The 22120-nt window shown below is 40.2% G+C and overlaps 1 protein-coding gene and 1 pseudogene across 3 annotated transcripts in view; one reads left to right on the top strand and one right to left on the bottom strand.

Annotated features, from left to right (window-relative positions):
* Tmem273 (transmembrane protein 273) overlaps positions 1–2787 on the top strand; it is a 33925-nt gene extending 31138 nt beyond the window's left edge. For all 3 annotated transcript variants that reach the window (XM_047553708.1, XM_047553706.1, XM_047553707.1), the window contains one exon: positions 450–2787. In XM_047553708.1, coding sequence (XP_047409664.1) covers positions 450–463 — 14 coding nt within the window. In that variant the 3' untranslated portion in view covers positions 464–2787. The remainder of the gene's footprint in view (positions 1–449) is intronic.
* A 6959-nt stretch (positions 2788–9746) lies between these two features.
* LOC124985963 (40S ribosomal protein S6-like) lies at positions 9747–10490 on the bottom strand (annotated as a pseudogene).
* Between the last annotated feature and the right edge of the window lie 11630 nt (positions 10491–22120).

Genomic DNA, 22120 nt, shown 5'->3' with positions numbered 1-22120 from the left:
CTTTTTAACAGTTTGTAGTTCAGACTTAAAGGCACATCTTTCTACCTATATTCCCATAGGTTGCTCTACTTTGTTCCTCATAGTATCTGCCCAGGTCTGTACAAACTCTTCAATTACAGAAGGTGACACTTGTCCCCAAATATGCCTACTGACCTTAGGGAATGACTTCTTCCATTTATTTTCACCAAAGTGGATGAGGTTTTGTGGTCCCCAGCATGGCAGACAAAAAACAACCTCAGGGTTGAGGTCTACCTGAAAAATTCTCCTTTATCTAGAAGCCACTGACTATCTGGCCTCTTTGTATGCTGCACAAAAAACTGCCCCAGCTTGTTGCTGTTTGCTGATGAACTCCTTCACACCTGCTTAATGTGTTGCATAAGCACACGGTGATTAGCCAAAGCAAAATCTCTCTGTCTAGATGTCTTTCAGATTTATTTCTTCTTTTCCAGAGATGCTCAGGTGATTGAACTGTAAGAAAGTGGTTGTGATGGGAGAGATTCAACTGTCTAGACAACTGTCCACAGTTAGAGTCTCAAAGTGTTTTGAATTTGAACATCCAAGGCTGGTTATGAAATTTCACATGAACTCAGTATAAGAGGAGAATAATTAGAGGACTATAATCAAGAGTGTCTCTGTTCTGAGAGAAAATATTATTCCTTTGCTACAAGAAGATAACTACACAGGGTGAGTACATTATCCAATAGTAGGAAAAAGGTGGAAGTCAATGAATACACATCATCTAGCTTGATCCACCTTGTTGGAGTTGTTCATGCTTCTACAATGGCATCAAGTCCACGTCAATGAAACTTACCCATAGCAATGACTCATGGAAATGGGAACCAAACATAAGACGCAGCTTCCTTAGCACGACCATCTTTATCAACAATTAAATAGCACTTCTAGAACCTTGGCCTCACCTTCTTAGCTGCCAGGAAAATCTTGCAATGAAGATAGACCCAGTAAACATTTACAGATACATGGAGACCATGAGCCAGTCTCCAATGCTATCAATGGAAGACTGACCTTCTAAGGGAGAAATGGCCACCTGGTCTGGAGTGAAAGAAAGTGCCCTAGACAGCAATGGGCTGGGCCTGTGGTTGGCTGAACAGCTCTCCAAATGAAGGAGCCAGCAGAGGATTAAATGAGAAAGCAGATGCTGTGCCTTGTGGAGAACTACACTAACATAAGCTATCATTGTTATCCTCACATGATTATTTCGTGGTGAGTTTTATAGTGTGCATGGTGTACACATGGAAGACATGAGTGGCAGAGGCCAGGAAACCCACGTCATTCTCTTACTGTCATCAGTCTAAGATACTGTGGCACAGGCTCCATGAGCATTCCTCTTGCCTGTATTATTAACTCCATATTTCTAGGAATGCTTTATGGAAGACTCTTTGCCTTTCCATTTTTCAAAAATCTGGGTGACTGGTGGACTGCGTTCTCCTTAAATTGGGTTACTCCTCCTTGTGTGTGATGAAAGATGAGCTATATTTCAAAACAAAGTGCTGTGTTATAATAATTTGCCTGGATTCCCAGGGCATCTTTTATCTAACTTGATAACAACGTTGTTCATTAGCAGCCTTTGTTAACTGATAACCTAAAGTGGTAACGCGGTACTCATAAGCAATTTTCTGTGTGTAAGATAGAATAAACCATCTTGTAAGGGATCTGTTAATTGATTTGCTTCTTTTAGTAGCATTTTAATTAAGACAACTGGTTTGTGAATCGCAGAAACACTCATGAGCTGAAGACAAAAGCCTCTGGATTCTCAGTCACTGTTTTATGTTCCATACATACAACACACCATGGAATCCAATCCCCTACCACACTTTGTGACATATTTTCCTGGCACCATCCCTGGAGTCTGGTTTTGTTTTAGCTCCTCATAAGGTTCCCTGTGTGAAGAACAGAGAGAAGTACATTCATGTGTTACCTAACAATGGGAATATATTCTGAGGAATGCACCATTGAGCAATTTCATCATTATGTGAATATCACGGAGTATACTTACACAAACTAAGCTGGCTACAGCATCACTATGGCTATGGAGTATACAATATTATAGGGCCTTTGTCATACGTGCAGTCCATTGTTGACTGCTATGTCATTGTGATACACACAACTGTATGTTGAAGACCAGTATCCTTTTCTCAGAGTAGTCAAATTGTGCAGGAGCTTTGACAGTGAGGTCTCCCTGGCTTACACCTCAAATCAAGCTCAATGGCTTCTTTATGGAAGCCCTTCCAGTCTTATTGGAAACTCTCTGAAGCCCCTCTTGGCAGTCCCTCTCCATGGGAGCAGTTCCTGGGGATGGTATCCAATTGGTAGTAGCTCTTAGAAGTATTTGGATGCAACCACAAGAAGTCCCTGTGCCTGTTGGTACAATGTCTTCAGTTGGGGGCATTCTGACATGTTGTCTCATCCTGTGATCTGGAGTATATTAGTAGAACCCAGGGCTGGGATAAATGTTGCCCTTCTGGTCCAGTAGGCCTTGAGGCCCCCAAAGCACATGCAGTCCCCCTGACAGCTCACCACAGCATGGGGAACACCATGCTCAAAGGAAGGGACAGATGACTCTGAAACATTAAGAGGAAGGACACCCTACATGCATGAAGCAGGCTGCAGATGGCAGTAGCCAGCCAGAGTCTGAGGGCGTAACTTCAGTTAAGGGCCTCCAGGACTCGGTAGCTGGAGGGGTAGAAGGTGACCTGGAAGAGGGTTATCTGACAAGATCAATGAATTAAAAATTATGTATTGATCTATACATCAATAAATTGAAAATGTTTACACTAAATCTCTAAATTAAAATCAATTCATAAAAATTAAACACGTGTGTATATGTGTGTTAAAAATAAATGTATCATGTAATTCTAAGAATTATATGGAGGTTCAGAGGAGTTAACAGAGAGCCCTTTTCATCATCCAAGGTTGGAAACAGCCGAGACACAAGTGTCGATGGAAATATCAGGGTGATTCTGCTTTACAAGTAAGTCATGACATGTCAATATCTCTCAGTATCCTTGACCAGTCCAAGCAAGAGGGGGGTTTGGCTGGGGCTGGAGGGCTGACTGCAAAGATGTAAAGGACGGTTTGATTTGAAGTGGACTTTCAAGGAAGAGATGCCAGTACTCACTGAGGGTTGGGTCTTGGTAGGAGAGAAAATAAGAGGGAGGCTCATAAGCCCCACTCCCAGGTTTGGGAGCCCCATGGAGGACCAGAGGTGCACTAGCCTGGGGAAGGGGCTGATGCTGGGTCTTTTGTCTCTGACACTGATACTTGGGCTGCATTTAGCGAGCATGTACTTCATATTCCTGTAGGTGTTCAAGTCTGAGAATTGGGGTTAAAAACATATGTGTTCAAGATTGCTCTAACACATGCTTGGAGATACATGAGAGATCCCTTCCTCCTGGGATGGAGTGTGCAGACAGGGTTGCTTAGACTGAGGGAGCAGAGGCCCAAGATGCACACAGAGAGGGCAGTGGTTGTGACAGGAAGCCTAAACAGTGCAGGTCTGGGCTGTGTTCAGGGCATAGCCTGCTGACTGATTCTTTCCCTTCTGGGTCATTTGTCATAATCTCAGACTTGTCAGATTAATTAATCATCCTTCAAAGAATATGAATTTTCACAAGCATGTTACCATCGGATGACAAACGAATGTCCCATCTCCCAGGCTGCGCATGCAGAGTGTGGGGTTGTCACTCAAGCCTCATCAGCCTGGCCTCACTTATCAGCATTTTAAGTCTGAATATTCATGGTCCTTAATTTCAACTGACTTGTTATTTTTGCATCTGCAGCCACTCTCTATGAAGTGCAGAATAGTGTCATAGTGTGTGGGTTCTGTGACCAAAAGCTACTTTGTAAGCAGGACTGATTAACTCAGTAATTCCTCAGTTTCATCATCTGTACAGTGAGCTCATAGCTGTTCCTACCCTGTAAGTTCTTTCTGAGAATTATATAAGGTGATGCATGCAAACCTCTTAGCACAGTGACGGTCCTCCATACACAGTAAACATGAGGCTATTACTTACCATTGGTTTTGGTCAACTTTTACTCAAGATGATGAGAAAGTAAGATTAAGGAAGTTTCTCATAGACTTTAGCTTATTTATGTGTTTTTAACAAAATAATTTTAGACAACTTTAGATTTACCAAATAGAGGATGCTTTGAAGTTCCTGTATGTCCCATACCCAGCCTCCCTATTAGAAACACTGTACATTGGTGCAGTACATTTGTCACAATTAATGAACCCATATTGATACATCACTAATCATTGAAATCCACTCATTATGTGGCTTTTCTTAGTTTTTACCTAATGTCTTTTATTCTGGTTCAGGATCCCATCTAAGATGTCATTTGACATTAAGTCCTCAGGTCTTCTTAGAGATTATGGCTCCTTTTGATTGTGACGGTTTTGCAGACTTTCCTTGTTTTCAATGAACTTGATAGTTTCCAGGAGCACTGATCAGACATTTTAAATACTGTCCCTCAACTGGGATTTGGTTGACATTTTTCTCATGAAGATAAATTTCTTTAAAGCTAAGTTGCGTGGAAAAAAATTGGAATCATACAAAAACCAATGTTTCACTAATCTTTATTATTACTCATACAGATCCCACTTATATTTAAGTTGGGTAGGTTAAGTAAAAAACAAAAACAAAAACAAAAACGAAAAACAAACAAACCAAAAAAAACATTTTCTTTATCCATTCATCTGTTAAAGGGTTGCGTTACTGTAGTATGCTGATTTTAAGTCCTTTGGGTATAAACTGAGGAGTGGGATAACTGGGTCAAAAGGTGGGTCCATTCCAAGTTTTCTGAGGAATCTCCATACTGCTTTCCATAATGGTTGCACCAATTTGCAACTCCACCAGTAATATAAAAGTGTGCCTTTCCCCCCATATTCATGCCAACATCTATTATTGTTTGTGTTCTTGATATTAGCCATTCTAATTGGAGTAAGATGAAACCTTAGAGTTGTTTTAATTTGCATTTCCTTAATTACTAGAGATATTGAACACTTTTTCATATATTTATTGCATAGAGAGAAATGAAGAGGATATGAAAAGTGGTGGAATAAGACAGACATCATCACCCTATGTACATGTATGATTAAATAAATGGTATGAATCTACATCGTGCACAACCATAGAAATGAAAATATGTACCCCATTTGTGTACAATGAATCAAAATGCAGTCTGTAAAAACAAAAGCAAAAACAAAAAAAACCTATTGTTTAAATAAAGCAAAGTAGGACTAGGGGTGTAGCTCAGTTCTAATGTATGGATTTAGAAAGCATGAGGTCCTGGGTTCAATCCCCAGCATCAAAACTAACGAATACATAAATAAAGTAAAATGGGTGTTGCTAATGAGGGAGGGACTGCTTTGGTTAGCATTACACAGCCACCATGTAATTTAGGTGGCAGGAGGGACCAAGGGAGCACTTAGGGTAGATTTGACACTATTTTCCTCCCTCAGCCAGATGAGATGCTAAGCACTTTTGTTCATTCTGTGGACAGTAGGGGAGAACTTGGTGGTGTAGTTCAAGCCCCCTGGAGAAAGGACTCAAGTTGTCCATTATTTTTCTTAAAAAAAAAAAAAAAAAAGACACATTTTGAAGCTTTTACAGTATGTTTCTGATTTTTATTTCCTTCCCTAAGTTTAAATCAGAAGATGGCGTAGTTGCTGACCAACAGAAAAAGAATTGAACCCATGTCCAAGGATCACCCCAAACCTGTTCTGAGGGTGTCTGCATCAGCAGTGTAAGGGTTCTGCTCCTGTCTCTAGTGTACTCACTCCAAGAGGAAATACTCCATGGACTCCTGTGCACCATTTGGGAGGCTCTACCCCTGATATTGCAGAAAATGATCTTCCTGCCTCCACTAGCCTTCTGAAGCTAGGCCCTGTTGATGACTCCTACCTCCTGGTCACACCTTGATCTGCGTTCATCCAGTCTGGGTGTAAGCAGGACTGATGGTGCTATGGTGTAGGTCCAGAATGACCCCAGAGTTCCATGTGTTGGAGGCCTGGTTGCCTGCTTGGCACTTTGGGAGATGGTGGAAACATGAAGTAGAGCCTATTGAGACATCTTCTGTTCATTAGTGGCATCCCTGAAGAGAATATGGGGAACCCCTTCTCTTCCATTTTTTTTTTTGTCATTCCAGTCATGAGGAAAATGATCTTTCTTTGCCATGTGCTCTTTCTCTGATGTACCACCAACAACCAAGCCAATCGATCAAAAAATACACCTTTGTTCCTTTTAAGTTATGAGCCAAAATATTCTTTTCTTTTCATAAGTTGCTTTATCTCAGGTATTTGTTGTAGTGACAGAAATACAGTCAGAAGGAAATGACTGGTTTCAGAAGGTAAATAATACACAACAGAGGAGGAAACTTTCTCAGTTGGAGGGTGGTGGCAGGTGCTTGCTACCTTTATTGTGCCCTGTGGATATTTTATTTAATTAAATTACTTCTGCTCCTTCAAGCCTAGATTTTCTAGATAAATAATCGGTCATCCCAACTTATGGTTCTGCATCCATGGATTCAACAAATCTTGGTTCCAAAGTATTCAGAAAAAAATTGCATCTGTACCGAACAAATGTATTTCCTAAGCAATCCAGCATAATAACTATTTACATAGCATTCACATTACATTTGGTATTATAAGTAATAGAGATGTGATTTGAAGTGTATGAGAGGATGTGTATAGTTTATATGCAAATACCCTGTCCTTTGTTATGGACTTGAGCATTGTTTTAGTCATCTTTTTCATTATTATGACCAAAAGACCTGACGTGAAGGACATAGAGGAGGAAAAGTTTATTTTGGCTCATGGTTTCAGAGATCTCAGTCCATAGATGGCCACTCCATAGCACTGGGCCCAAGGTGAGGCATAACATCTTGTCAGAGGAAAGCAGTTCAGGAAGGACACCAGGAAGAAGACAGCTCTGTTCACCAGGGCCAAAATATATACCTGAAAGGCACACCACCAGTGATCCTCTAGCCACACCCTTCTTGCCTACATTTACCACCCTGGTAATCCATTCAGGTAGATTAATCCACTGATTAGGTCACAACTCTCATAACCTAATCATTTCACCTCTGAATGTTCTTGCGTTGTCTCACACATGAGCTTTTGGGGATGCCACATATCCAAACCATAATAAGCATCTCCTGATTTTAGTATCTGTAGTGGGTCCTAGAACAGCTCCCTATGGATATACCGAGGACAGCTATAATTGCAGTCACTATACCAACCTACCACAGCTACCAATGTGCTTTTTCAAGATGGGGACTGTTCATTTGGCATGATAAGGGTTTGGACTCTAACCTCACTGACTGAAGTCTAATTCTTCTGTTCTACCGCTTACTACCTGTGTGTGACCCTCCACAGCGACTCAACTTTATTTTCCATTTTTTAATCTGTAAGATAAGGATGATGACCACAAAGAGTTACTAGGATTGTCCAATAAGTTATGAGTTTGATTTGTGTTCAGACTTGTAAGTACTCTATACATGTTCCTTATTATGCTATATAGTACTAGACACTGGAAAAAATAAACACAGAAGACAGAGACAGGCAAGCAGGTGAGCAAGCAGTATTTTTAAGATGTGAAGAGGGTGCTTTTGCAGTATGGGAAAAAAAAGAACATCCTGACCACCATCAGAGTAACCTCACAACCTGGGGTTAAGGAGTTTTCCAGGCAGGGAAGAGGGGCAGAGCATTCTGGTACCTAGTGTGCCAATATCCAGAAAATGAGAGAATAGCAAAGATAAGGAGGGTCAAGGAATTATTGTCCAGGGTGAGGGCTGCATGGAAAGAGGGTCAGAAAGACTAGGGTCAGAAAGACTAGGGTCAGATGAGGTCCTGACATGTTGGATCATTTGGCCATCTGTATTTTGTGAAATTGGTTTTATCTTTCACAAAGTTATTGCAGAAAGACGGTAAGTGACGACGTGATGAAACAGAAGTTCAGAGATGCAGGTGAAAGATCCAGAAGTTCTAACATTCGTTTAATAAATGTTCTAGAAGGAGAGAGCAGATAGAATAAAAAGAGGATATATTAAGAGAGAGACAACAGAGTTGCAAAAAGACTTCAGACCTTGCTGAAAAGGAAGGATCTACTGAGATAAACATAAAACTAACTATACCCGGAAAAAAATAAGCAAAATTTGAGTCTAAATTACCTGCAAAAATATGAGACTGTTACTGAAATTAACCTTCTTATTGGCAGAACTGAATGAAAGAAGATGAAAGAGCAATGTTGTTAAAATTTCCAGGGCAACAATTACACTACACAATATCCCATACCCAAACTGTCACTCAAATTGGAAGGCAGAAAATGAAAAAAAAAAAGACAAAACAAACATACAAAATCCTTATGATATGCAAAAATTCAGAAAATGTACTGTTCAAATAATCCATTCTGAAAGAGAGAAGATGAAGTTCAGAAAATGAAAAATGAATTAAAGAGGAATATGTACGACCAAGGAAGTGGCAGTACACAAGGACACTAGTAAAATTTATATGTTAGAAAGTGATGATTTCTTTTTAAAGTAACACTGTTATACATTAAAATCCCACATGATCTCAACATGGGCAGTTGTATGGAAGAAAAGGAGGAGAAATGTAAAGCATTCTGTTGGGGATCTAATGCAGACTCTTGTGACAAAATGTGGAGTATTTGATTAATTTACAATCTTGATAGAAAAATATAGTATTTAATTTGCTTAGTGCAAATTCATGAGAGGACTCAGAATTTTTTAAAAATAGCATGGAAAACTTTTAAGTAATTGTCGTCCAAAAAAGGAGAAGGGAGAGGAAATGAAGGAGTAGGAAGAGGGGGAAGAAGAGGAGGAACAAACAAGAGAACATCATAAATAAAAAGCAAATCTGGGCAGCAAAGGTGAGTGTTAATACAGAACATTATATATGAATTGGTTAAATTAGTGAAATTCATCTTTGAAAAAAACATTTATTTTGATTTAAAAAATTCAGTCACATGCTGTTTATAAGTGACACAACTAAAATAAATACTGTAAATTAAAAATGTAAAATCTAACATCACTTTCCTATATACATATATAAATACGCCAGTGAAACTCCACATCATGTATGACCACAGGAATGAGATCCTAATTAGAAGAAGTTATACTCCATGCATGCATAATACGTCAAATACACTCTACTGTCAGATATATATAAAAGAATTTCAATAGTTAGTATGCTAATGCTTACAAAAAACTAAAACAAATGTAGAAGTTGTAATATCAGAAAAACTGAATTCCAGTAAAAAGCTGGGCAAGGTTCAGAGGAAGATATTTGACATTGATTATCCACCAAGATAACAGAAGCACCCTGAAGCTTTCGGTACCTGATGACATGACTCAAAAATAGAGGAAAACTTGACAGTCATGCAGGGAGAAATTGCCAGAGGTTTGAAACCATTTCTCCCAAGTATTAACATACTAAGTGTGGAATTTCCTTTAAGTATGCCGCAAAGAAACAAAAATAATCTCAACGAAAGGCAAAGAATTGAAATTATGCACTCAACATCGATTAACCACAATGAAATAATACTTTTTTAAAATTTAAACTGTAACTCATTGCTCATTGGTAGAGCATTGGTAGACCCACCATACCCTGGGTTCAATTCCCAGCAACATACACACACATACAAACACACACTTTTTTTTTTTTTTTTTTTGAAGGCCAGATCTTATTTATTTGTTACTCTTAAAAATTCTTATTTTTGACTGGACTCAGAAGTAGAAGCTGTCAGAGAGGACAGCCTGCGTCTCTTGGCAATCCGTTCCTGGTGTATTTCTTTGGCTTCTTTCCTTCTCTTGGCCAAAAGTTTGGCATATTCTGCAGTCTCTTCCTTATTTTTCTTAGTACGCTGTTTCTTCAGAGCCATACGCCTGGCGCTGTGTTGCATGACACATCGAGTAACAAGACGCTGAATCTTTGGTGCTTTGGTCCTGGGTTTTTTTTACCTTCCCTATTTAAGGGTTTTCTGACAACATATTGGCATACATCATCTTCCTTATAGATTGGAAAGTTTGCAGATTTCACTAGCTCTTTTGGGTCCCCTGTACTACGAGGTACAGTAGTATTCGTAAGTCCAGGAATATCCTTCTCTCCTTTTTTTACGATGACCAAGTTAAGAACGCTTGGATTGGCATCCACAATAAAACCTTGAACAGATTTGCCTTTCTCTCTCCAGTTCACCTTGGTCTGTAACAGGAGTGCCCCTTACTCAGTAGCAGACAAACACAGCCATGGGTCAAGAACCCTGCTTCATGGGGAAACCTTGTTTGTCATTCCTGCCACTGATTCGGGCCACATAACCCTTCCATTCTTCACCCAGAGTGTCAGCAGCAACTTCTGTGGCCATACGCTTTTCATAAAAAGTATGAAGTTCGCGTTTATAGTCCACTTCAATGAGTTTCTTGCGACCAGTGACTGGGAAGGAGATATCCAGCTTCATTTTAAAGCAGCTGATCTCCCACAAGGCGCCACGAAAAAGAGCCACACACGCTCTTTTAAATTGCTAACACAAAGATATTCTTTGCTTGGAAATCTCAAAATATTAAAAAAAATAATTTGTGGAGTTCTAAAGCTTATGACAGAGTAGTGTCTAATCCTAATCTTCTACTAATAGTAATGATAAACTCAGTACAAAATGTACTAAAACAACTGTTTAGAGTCACCAGAGAGTTACCCCAAACAGGCAGAAGCTAGAGGGAAATTGGTTATTGAAAGAAGAGAAGTGGGACTGGGAGATAGCTCACTTGGTAAAGTACTTGCCTTATAAGCACAGGGCTCTGGGTTCAATCCCCAGTACTGAAAAAAAAAAAAAGAAAGAAGAGAAGTTGGTGAATTTCATACTGACCAGGCTTTGTTCCTGAGGACAGGTGCCAGTTTATACTGCACACAGGGGAGAGAGTTTAAACAGAAAATGACAATCTTACTGGGCTGGGAAGACCACATGTTGGGTTTTGAAGTAATCACAGTGGTTAGAATTTAGGGGAACAATTTCAAAAGGAAGCTTCTTTAGAAACAGAACCAAAATCTGCTTTAAAATCTCCCTTAAATCCTTGACTGACTCTCTAACTGGGCAGGCCTGGGGTAAGATGCCCAGAAACTCATTGGGAAGAAATAGCTGGAAGGCTAAAAAAAAGGTTGAGCAATGATTTCAGCAATTGTTCTGCAATTGAGAGACAGCTTGGAGTTCAAATTCTACCAAATTAGGAATTTGGCATGCTAGTTAATTTTATGCAATCAATATGAATGTGCTACAGTGTCCAGACACATGGTCAGCATTATTTTTAATGTTTTCATAAGGGTGTTTGTAGATGAGATTTACATTTAAATTAGTGAACTTTGAAAGTAAAGCAGATTGCCTTCCATAATGTTGGTGGGCCTGGTTCAATCAGTTGAAGGTCCAGATAGAATGAGACTGATCTCCCCTGATGAAGAAATTCTGCAGTAGATGGACTTCAGGACCTGAACTGAAATATCATTCTCTTCCTGGATTTCCAGGCTGCCGCCCACCCTGAAGTTAGTACTTGCTAGCCTCTGTAATTGTATAAACTGATTCTTTAAAATAAAACTCTTTATATAAATATATCCTATTGGTTCTGTTATTTTAGAGAACATAAATGCACTTGGTAAGCATAAGTGTACCTGTACTGAAACTAAGATTAGGGGTTGTGTCCTAGGACTAGAGAAAAACTTAGACTAACAGTCTAAAACCAGGATTCTATAGAATCCAAGTAATTGGCAATCATTTAACTTGCCAGACTAATGATTTGTGCCCAGGTCTTATAAAGATGAATGAGTGACAACATAGAGAGCTCAATGTCACTGAAAGAAAAAACTATTACTTATATTTCCCAGGAGAAAGGGACACATAATGTCACACAGGCCACAAGAGGCAGATGGAATAGGAGGGAAATACAACCCAGAGTCTTATTGTGTTTTATGTAAAAGGCAGGGCCAGAGAGGCAAAACAGTTTAGAACTGGCTTGTCAGAATAATATTGACGTGGTGTGTGAATCAGCTAAAAGGAGGTCATTGGGGGTATGGACTTGGGATTGGTTAGAAGGTTTATGGTATGATTTTCCTGGCACCTATGAGAGCTGGATGAGAGGGGAGACACATACAACTTGAGCTGTTAGTTTGACCCTGTAACTAGTGGATGAAAAATGAGCAAATTCTGAATTTATGAAAACTTAGAACAATTAAAAATCAACATTCTTCAAAGGAAGATAACTGAGTCCAGAGTTTCTATAATGTACTATCCATTAGCCCATCTCGTAGAGGGCCTGCCTCTCATGCTGGAGGCCCAGGTTCGAGTCCCCAGCACTCTGGGTTTGTGGAAATTACAAACAAATGTACTATCCATAATGATCTGCATTCAATGGAACAATAAAAGACACTCAAAGAAACAGGAAAATGTGATTAATGAGACCTAGAAGCCACTAGAATAGACTTATGATAATCCAAATATTGAAATCAGTAATCAAGGACTTTAAAAATCATTATTATAACAGAAATTATTATTAGAACAATATTAGAATAATTCTGTTCTAATTATTATTGGAACAGAAAGGTGAACAGAGAGGAACACTTGGTAGGTGTATTAGTCAGCTTTCTGTTACTGTGACAAAATCAACTTAAAAGGAGGAAGATTTATTTTGGCTCATGGTTTCAGAGGTTTCAGTGCATGGTCAACTGATGCCATTGTTTCCAGACCTGTGGTGAAGCACTGAAACATGGTCGAAAGGAGGGGTGAAGAAAAGCTGGAAACACAGAGAGAGTGTGAGGAAGGGGTCAGGGACAAGATATCCCTTCCAGGCATGCCTTCTGTGACCTATTTTCTCCTACGAGGCCCCACTTCCTATGATTTCCACAACCTTCCAATAGTCTTTTCAATTATGAACCTATCAATGGATGAATTCATTGATGAAATCAGAACTCTCATGATCCAATTTCTTCCCCAAAGTCCCATCTCTGAACACTGCTGCCTTTGGAGCCCAAGTTTTCCACACATGAGCCTTTGGGGGACATTGCAGATCCAAGCTACAACAGTGGGCAAAGGGAAGCTCTACGTGACAGTCTCGCACAATATTTAGAATTGAGAAGGGTCTCTCCCCAGTTTTCAAATGACTGGTCACTCCCTCTCTCCACAGCTCTGCCCCTCATCATCCTATGAGCACTGTGAGCACTCCCACAGATGTCTATCCACTCAGCAGGCTTCAATCTTCACCAGAGCGTTTATCACCACTGACATTATGTCACATACGTGTGATTTGATCCACCTATTTTTTATCTTACCCAGGAATGGCAACTTCTCCAGGACAAGGACTGTGTCTTGTTCTTTTGTATTCCCAGAACCCAGGACAGTGTTGGGCTGAAAGCAGATGCTTAATAAACATTTATTACTACTAACTACAGAGTATTTTCAAATAGTACCAGTGAGCATAAGGAACACTTTTAGAGAAACCAATTTGCAAATCTAGATAAAATAAATGGATTTCTCAGAAAATTTAAATGACTGCACTTATCTCAAAGAGAAGTGGGGAACTAGACGAGTTAATTACCAGGGGGAGGGGAGACTGAAAATAAAAGCTGTAGTAGTTACTGCTTAAATCTCCATCACTGTGTTTCTACCAATATACAAACAGTATTCTTTCCCATGTGTGCACAAATGCTTTTTGCCTCTTAAAACCTTTTGCCTTTTTTTTTTACCTGATCTAAATAATTTCTAATGTTTTATTTGGTTTTTTAATATGTACGATTTCTAATTTTTTGTTAGTATAAGCCACTTACAATGAAAAATCTTGCGTATATTCTTTTGGCCCAGATATAAAAATTTTTCTGGGACAGATAGAACTTTTATTCCTAAAACCATAGTTTTCATGGAGCATGGCTAGTGAGGAAGGCCGAGTAACAGTATTCATGGGAGACTGGTCTCCAAAGTTTCTGTATCCCTGATATTGGAATAAAATGTGTGTTCCTCTCTGGTCAATTTGAGTTTGCAGCTCAGGTTTGGCTCCAGATAATGACAAGAGTGGATTCATTTCTCTTCTTTTTCTGGGGAGTAGCTAACTTAGAGATGTCTTTTATTCCCATTAGTTAGATGAACAGATAAGAGAATGGCCTCAAATCAGAATGGGAACCTCCAGGCAAAATGGCAACTCTGAGTCCAGAAATCTCTGCTCTTCCTGGTGGCTGTGGATCTAGAAGAGCTTGACCTTACTGGAATGATCCAAGTTGTAGAGAACCACACGGAGGCTTTTATGCCTGTGAATTGCAGGGGCTCCTCCCCTGACAAAACAGGCCAGGCTCAGAGGGCAGATGCTCTTTGCCCAGAGAAGAGGGTAGGTAGAGCCAGGTGGCAGGAAGGGATCTGCCTTCAGAGAGAGTTTTTTACAAGTTCTACAGGAGTGAAACTTTTAAGAGAGGAAATAATGCCTATAGAGGCCTTTTGGAAAGTTTTGCAAAGTAAAATCCTTAAGGTCTCTTCAAGGAAAGATGAATGCAAGTCAAGATATCCATGCTGTGACCTCAGGTAGGCGAAAATCATTCCATAACTTTCATGATTTTCGGTGACTTTAAAAATGGGGTGGTGATGACTCACCCAAGATAAGGGAAGAGACAGTAAAAAGGGAAGGATCAAAGGGACACACTCAGAGGGCAGTGACAGGAGGTGCCTCAGATGCTTGGCACCTTCAGGTGAGGGTGATCACATCCTCAGACAGCACCTGGCTGAAGGGAACACCTCCTTCACCTCCCCATTCTGGGTGGGTAGCCCATGTCCGTTTTCTAAAAGCAATGAGGAAATACAGGAAAAGGTCCTACTTGGGTCCAGTAAGTTTAGAAATCAGAAGCGTTCTATGACTTCTAAGCTTCAGCTATTGTCCATTTAATAAGTGAACTATCAAATGAAATATCTCTGCAACTAATGATAATTTACAATATGCCTTTTGCATTTGCCTGGCACAATTTTAAATAAACATTGTAAAACTTCTCTAGTCTTTACAGGATGGAAAAGCAGATTCTTGACTTGCATAGGGTTACATCTCAATAATCCCATCATAAGTTGAAAATATTGGCAAGTCAAAATTGCCTTTACCACACCTAACATACTGAATGTCACAGTTCAGCAACACCGTGGGACGATGTCTCCCCTTGTCATCGTGTGACTGACTGGGAGCTCTGATTTGCTTTTGCTGCTCAGCATTGCAAGAGGATCATATTGCCTATCACACAAGCCCAGGAAAAGATGGACATTCAAGGGCTGGGGATGTAGCTTGCCTAGGATACTTGAGGCCCTGACTTGGATACCTAGCACCATAAGAAATTAAAAAAAAAAAAAAAAAAAAAAATCAGCTTTCAATGCTTTCTACTGAATGGCTCTTGCTTTTGTATCAAAATATTTTGTGTCAAAATATTGTGTGTCAAACCATCTTAATTTGGGATGTTTGTAAGGTCCAAGCCTGGGTTTCACACTAGCTCTTTCAGGAGCTCCCATAGTTAGAAAGAGTGATGGATGGTGGCCAGTTGAGAGCTGTGGACTGGGGCTGGTGTCCAAAGAGCACTGGGAGGCACTGGGAAGGTTCTGGTGGGGCCCTGGGGACAATTGGCTTACTTGGATGGGGAAAGCCTATGCTGTGTAGATGGACATGGGCCCTAAGCTCTGATGCCTGCTTCACAACTCAGCAGCTACTTGACCTCGGAAAACTGGTGGGGTGTAGGGGTCAAATTCATGTCCTCCAAGACTGCCATAAGGACTCAATGATGTAATGAAACTCCCAGATCTATTTGCCATGTGGCTGGTGGTAAATAAATACTGCTGCTCTTCTGTTCCATTATCATGGGGCCGAGAAGATAGATCTGACTGGGTCTCCCTCCCAGCAGTGGCAATGGCTTACTCAGGTCTCAGGTGCCTGCAGCCCATCGCGCCCAACCTCCAGAAATGATGTTTGTGTTCTAGGTCACACTCCCTGGCAGGCCCCAAGGCTGGAGAGGTGGCTCTGGCCTCTGCAGGCCCATGCTGCCAAGTCAGCCCCTGGGCGTCTCTCCCTGCAACCCAGATGGCTTTGATCAGACTCTCCCTGAACCACATTTCACTGTCTTCATTTGTCCTTGTTTATGCTTCCTTGCAAACAAATGTCATGTCTTTCCCACGCAGCCTCTTTCTCGCCTGTTTGGTTTTAACCCCGGGTGGACAGGGGCAGGTTGCATCTTCACTCCAGCCCAGTTTCCTATACCCAGTGAGCCACGTGCTGTTCTCAAACCCAGAGACTGGTGCCCATTCTAGGGCTTTGGGCTCAGGGACCTGTCTGAGGGCTGGTGTGTTTTCCTAGAGGTCAAGTGACCAGGGAGCATGCTGGTTTGTAGTAACTTGCTTTTGGGACTAAAACCCTCCCCACCCAGTCGCATTAGCACTTAAATACAGCTAGAAAAAATTCGTTGCTTATTTTCTCACATGAATTAAATAAAAGTTACAGGGACCATTGTTTGAGACTGGGCTCTTGCACTGGGCCCCAGTCAAATGAAATCACTGATGCTAAAGTTCCATGTCAACAAACTGAAACCAAGTTGTTTTCTGATTTTCTAAGAAATTGGGAGCAGAAGTAACAACTAGAGTTCCTAAACAGGCCAATTTCAATTGGCATGATAATGAAATTTTTTTTCTGCCTTAATCCTTACACAAAATGTAAACTGATATTAATCAATTGGTTATTTTTCTCTTGTTCTGTCTGCTTGACCCTGTCTTTATGTGGAAAGTAACTTTGAAATGAAGGGCCTACATTTTGTTATTTTTTTCTGCTTTCTTCAGCCCCTTTCTATTCATAAAACCAACCTCTTCTCAGCCCATCGAAATACTTTTTCTATTTTATAGAATGAAGTGTCCCTGATTCTAGAATAAAAAATAAATCCAGTTAAAATCAGCATACTACAGTGATGTTTATAGCAGCTCAACTCACAATAGCTAAACTATGGCACCAACCTAGATGCCCTCCAACAGACGAATGGATAAAGAAAATGTGATGTGTATGTATACATATATATGATGGAACACTACTCAGAATTAAATGAAATTATGCCATGAATGGAGTTAGAGAATATAATGCTAGGTGAAATAAGCCAAACCCAAAACACCAAAGGCTGAATGTTTTCCCTGATATGCGGATGCTAATTCACGATAAGGGAGCAGGATAGGTAAGAATAGAGTTACTTTATATAGAGGGGAGTGAAGGGAGGGGAAGGGTATGGGGGTAGGAATGATAGTAGAGTAAAACAGACATTATTACCTCATGTACATATGTGACTGCATGATCAATGTGATCCTATAATATGTACCATCAGAAAAATGAGAGGTCACACTCCATTTATGTATGATTTATCAAAATGCATAGATGCATTCTACTGTCATGCATAACTAATTAGAACAAACTAAACATTTTTAAAAATTCTCAAAAGGAAAAAAAAATAAAGCTGGTTAAAAACTTAAAATGTTGTAATTTTGTCCTTTGACATATGATTATTGTAGAAAAAAGAGAAAATAAACTAAAGGATGGGTAAATGGGTAACCCCCTTTCCATACAGAGATACACAATGTTCAGGTATGTATAATCTCAGACTGTACATGTGTGAATGTGTACATATACATACATACAATAGATTTTATATAACTGGGGTTACATAGTATGGTTTTTACTCATGACATTCTGAATATATTTTTCCATGTTCTTCATTAACTATGTGGAATTCTGTTGTTTCAGTTATTCCATAAATATTAAACTCGGGAATTCTCCAGCTCTAGTAGGCATACAGGTCCCAGAACCACTCACTGGAAGTGCTTTTATTTATTTATTTATTTATTTTTAATCAGAAATTGAGCCCAGGGGTGCTTTAACACTTTAATTTTTTATTTTGAGACAGAGTCTTGCTGAATTGCTGAAGTTGGCCTCAAACTTGAGATCCTCTTGCCTCAGCCTGCCAAGTTGCTCTGAACCATAGGCATGTGCCACCACAGGGGTGGTGGTGGGGTGTGCCTGAAAATTACATTTCCAACAAGTTCCCAGGAGATGCAGATGTGACCCAATCAATGTAGCCTAACCTCCAGTTAGGTACCTGGTAACTTGTAGGTTGCTTCTGGGCTCAGTCATATAAACACCACTGTAGAAAATGAGCTATTGAAATTTTAATTTTCTCAAGGGTAAATTTCTAGGGGTGGTATTACTCAGGCAGAGGGTACCACAGGCTTGAAGCTTTGGCTACCTAGTACCAGAAAATTTGTTTTAATTTATTTGCCTATCAGACATCACCAATTCTGCACCTTATGTTGATTAAATGTTTTAATGCAAATGGTTCCCAAATTATGATGGTTCAATTGATGATTTTTCAATTCTGATGAAATGAAAGTGATATGCATTCAGTGGAATAGGAACAAAACTTCAAATTTTGATCTTTTCCTGGACTAGCAATATGTTATAATCATGTCTTGCAATGCCAGGCAGTGGCAGTGAAACACAGGTCCCACTCAGGCCGGTGAACAAAGAGGGAAACAACCAATGCTCTGGAGAGTGCTGTGTTGCTAAGCTAAGGTGCTTGGTAAGTTAGGTGTAGTAAAAGTGTTTTTGACTTTTCAATGATATTTTTAATTTAGAAAATGTTTATTAGGACATGATCCCATCTTTGAGAAGCATCTGTATTTGCGTCCATTCACATGGCTAATAGACCTGAGAACTCTGGGTTCCTATCCCACGGACTATGGCAACCAATAAGCCTCTCTTACCATTCTGAACCTGAATTTCTTCATCTGTTGAAGAGGAAAGAACACTGCTTTGCTCACCTTTCTGGCTTTCTGTGAGAATCATAAAAGGATAATGTAAGGTCATTTAGGTGGGAGAGTTCTGAGCATGTCCTGAAGAATTGAGTTGTAATCCCTATTGTGGAAAATAGTACAGAAACTTGGAATTACTGGGAGAGAGGTTGTTTAAGGGTGTGTCTTCACAGTCGAAACTTCTGGCTCAGGTCATTGTTATGATTTAGATACGAGTATCTCTCAAAAGCTCATGTGTGAGACAGTGCAAAAAAATTTAGATTTGAAATGATTGGGTTATGAAAATCTTAACCTAATTAGTACATGAATTCTCTGATAGGGCTTAACTGGATGGTAACTGTGGGCAGGTAGGGTGTGGCTGGTGGAGGTGGGTTATTGGGGATGAGCCTTTGGAGTACATATTTTGTGAACTCAGCTTAGTCTCTCTCTGCTTCCTGATGTCATGTCCTGAACTATTTCCTCTGCCACACCCTTCCACCATGATGTTCTGCCTCACCCTAGGCCCAGAGCAATGGAGCCGAGTGTCTATGGACTGAGATCTCTGGAATTGTGAGCACCAAATAAACTTTTCTTCCTCTAAAATTGTTCTTGTCAGGTGTTTTGGTCACAGCAGCAAAAATGCTTACTAAAACATTGTCCCTGGGAGGCCTCAGTGGTATGGCAATTCTTTAACAATCGGATCCCTACTAAGGGAAGAGGGAAGGGCCATTGTGTTAGCCTTTGCTGACTAGCATGATGTAAATGCTCCCCCCATTCCCTCGTACAGCCTGCCATAAAATGCAGCAAATAATTAGGAAGTGGAGGTTTTTTGTTTTGTTTGTTTTGTTTTTGATTTATTAGTACTGGAGATTGAACCCAGGGATGCTTTATCTTCAGTCCTTTTAATTTTTTTAAAATTTGAGGCAGGGTTTTACTAAGCTGCTAAGGGTCTTGCTAAATTGCTGAGGTTGGCCTTGAACTTCCTGCCGTGGTCTCCTGAGTTGTTGGGATTATAGGTGTGTGCCATTGCATGTGGCAGAAGTGGAATTTTTAGAATTTATTAATTTTGTCTTTAATAACTTTTATTTTATATGATTTTATAGTTTGTATGTTTTTTTTTTTTTTTTGGTATCAGGGATTGAACTCAAAGGCACTGAGCCATTGAGTCATATCCCCAGCCATATTTTGTATTTTATTTAGAGACAGAGTCTCACTAAGTTGCTTAGTGCCTTGCCATTGCTGAGGCTGGCTTTGAACTCACAATCCTCCTGCCTCAGCCTCCCAAATTGCTAGGATTATGAATGTGCGCCACCACGCCTGGTTCTAGTTTTTATGATTTTGATTTTGATAATAGCTATATTTAACAACTGGCTTGCAAAGATCTTGAAAGAGTTAACAACTGGTTCTCACTAGCTTACTAGTAGTAGCTGGTCTCAGTACACCACTAGATGTCCTTTTTGGCTGTGAACACCTTATAAATGCCAAGTCCTTTTTTCTTCCTTATGGAGGAATGGTTTGAGCTGTGACACTTTCATTTTCAACATTTGACCAAGGGCTATGCCCTAGTAATCTGAGTTATTTTGATCCCAAATGTTTGGCAGTTGTATTTTAAAATAGTCCATATTAGTCTTCCCTAGGACTGAGCCCAGGGGGTCCTGCTACATCCTTTGGTGGTCAGGCGATAGAGCCTCCTTCACACATATCGTGCGGAGAGTGCCTGCAATGTGGGGAAAGCAGCTTTGTTTCTGGAATCTCATCACTGAGGACTTGCGAGATCAATTTCCAATTGCTGCTATTCTTGCCTCTTAATTATTCTAGTTTGGCTTTTTTGTGATCTCTTTAATTTGTTGTGGGTTGGGTGGTGCAGCCTGCAGTGACTGCTCCTTATCGATTACTGATGTTCGTGTCTCCATTGTGGTTCAAGTATGAGCCATTTACATCTATTGTGCTAAAGGCAGGTAGGTAATATAAAAATGATCTTCTGGACGAGTTGGTGATATTTCACTGTTATGTACCATAACCTGTGAATTTGTGCTACATAAATAGTCAATTACGTGTTACAGTTAATAAGTAATAATCCATTTGCTGAATTATTTTCAAGTTTATTGTAAATCATTTTAAAGTCCTAAATTGAGCCTTGAATAATAGGAGTGCTTATCATCTTGTCTTGTAAAGAATGAAAGATTCCTATATGCTCACCTCCCATCTTTACCATATTTGTTGAATTAAGGACAGCTAGGGTGAACTTGGGTTGACTTCTGAGGAGAGTTCTTGCTACAGGTTGTATATGACCTGAAAAGGCCCATATGCCAGAAGCTTTGTCCCCGAGGTAATGGTGTTTAAAAGTGGTGACTCTTTGCAAGCTGGGGTCTAGAAGAAGGCGATTAAGTCATGGGAACATCACCCTAGGAAATTAATGTAATTCTCACAGGACTGGTTTTGTATTTCAAGGGAACTGTTACAAAGTAAGGCTACCATCCCCTGTGTTTTGCCTCTTCTGCAGACAGCTGTTTCCCTTCCCACTTCTCCACCATGATGTGATACAGCCAGCAGGTCCTCACCAGATGGCAGCACTGTACTGTTTGGATTTTCCAGCCACCAAAATAATGAGACAAATAAACCTCTTTTCCTTATAAAATTCCTAGCCTTGGGTATTTTGTTACAGCAATAAAGGCTGACTTTCTCCTTCCCACCAACATTGTCAGGGTTTTTCTCTCCTCCCTGTGATGCTGGCTACTATAGGTGACATAGATAGAAGAGGTGGAAGCATGCTGCTCTGGCCTTTCTACTCACTCTATTGCACTATGAATGTTCAAGAGCCCAGTTCTACCTCACTGAGATCATTTCTCCTGCTCTTAAGGTCTTCCTATGAATATGCTGAGCATCTGGAGCAATGAAGAACCAGATCTCCCTACTGGAGCAAAACTCAGGCCTGGGCATATAGTGGTGAAGCTAGATGCTGCTGTCTCAATGTCTATGCAATCTCACTACATTGGAGGGACACAGCAGGCAGTTGACAGTTGTGGCTTGAATGATCTGCTTCATGTTCTGGTCCTTATGCCTTGGTCTCAGATTGCTTTCGGAACTTTCTTGTGGGAATTTCATGTAACCTGATCTGCCCTTCCCAGAAGTCTCCCACCCCATATTCATTAGTAGCGGGTCCACTCAAGGTTTCTGGTAGTATGCTGGGGAAGGGACAGAGTTGCTGCCCTCCCTTGAGACACCTCTTCCATCCATTAAGCAACTGCATAATCTCTCTGAAGGATCATGTGGGAAGA

This window comes from Sciurus carolinensis, chromosome 5 (genome assembly GCF_902686445.1).
Source record: "Sciurus carolinensis chromosome 5, mSciCar1.2, whole genome shotgun sequence".
NCBI lineage: Eukaryota > Metazoa > Chordata > Mammalia > Rodentia > Sciuridae > Sciurus > Sciurus carolinensis.
Note: the sequence above shows the minus strand (reverse complement) of the source record. Positions and strands in the feature narration are given on the sequence as shown.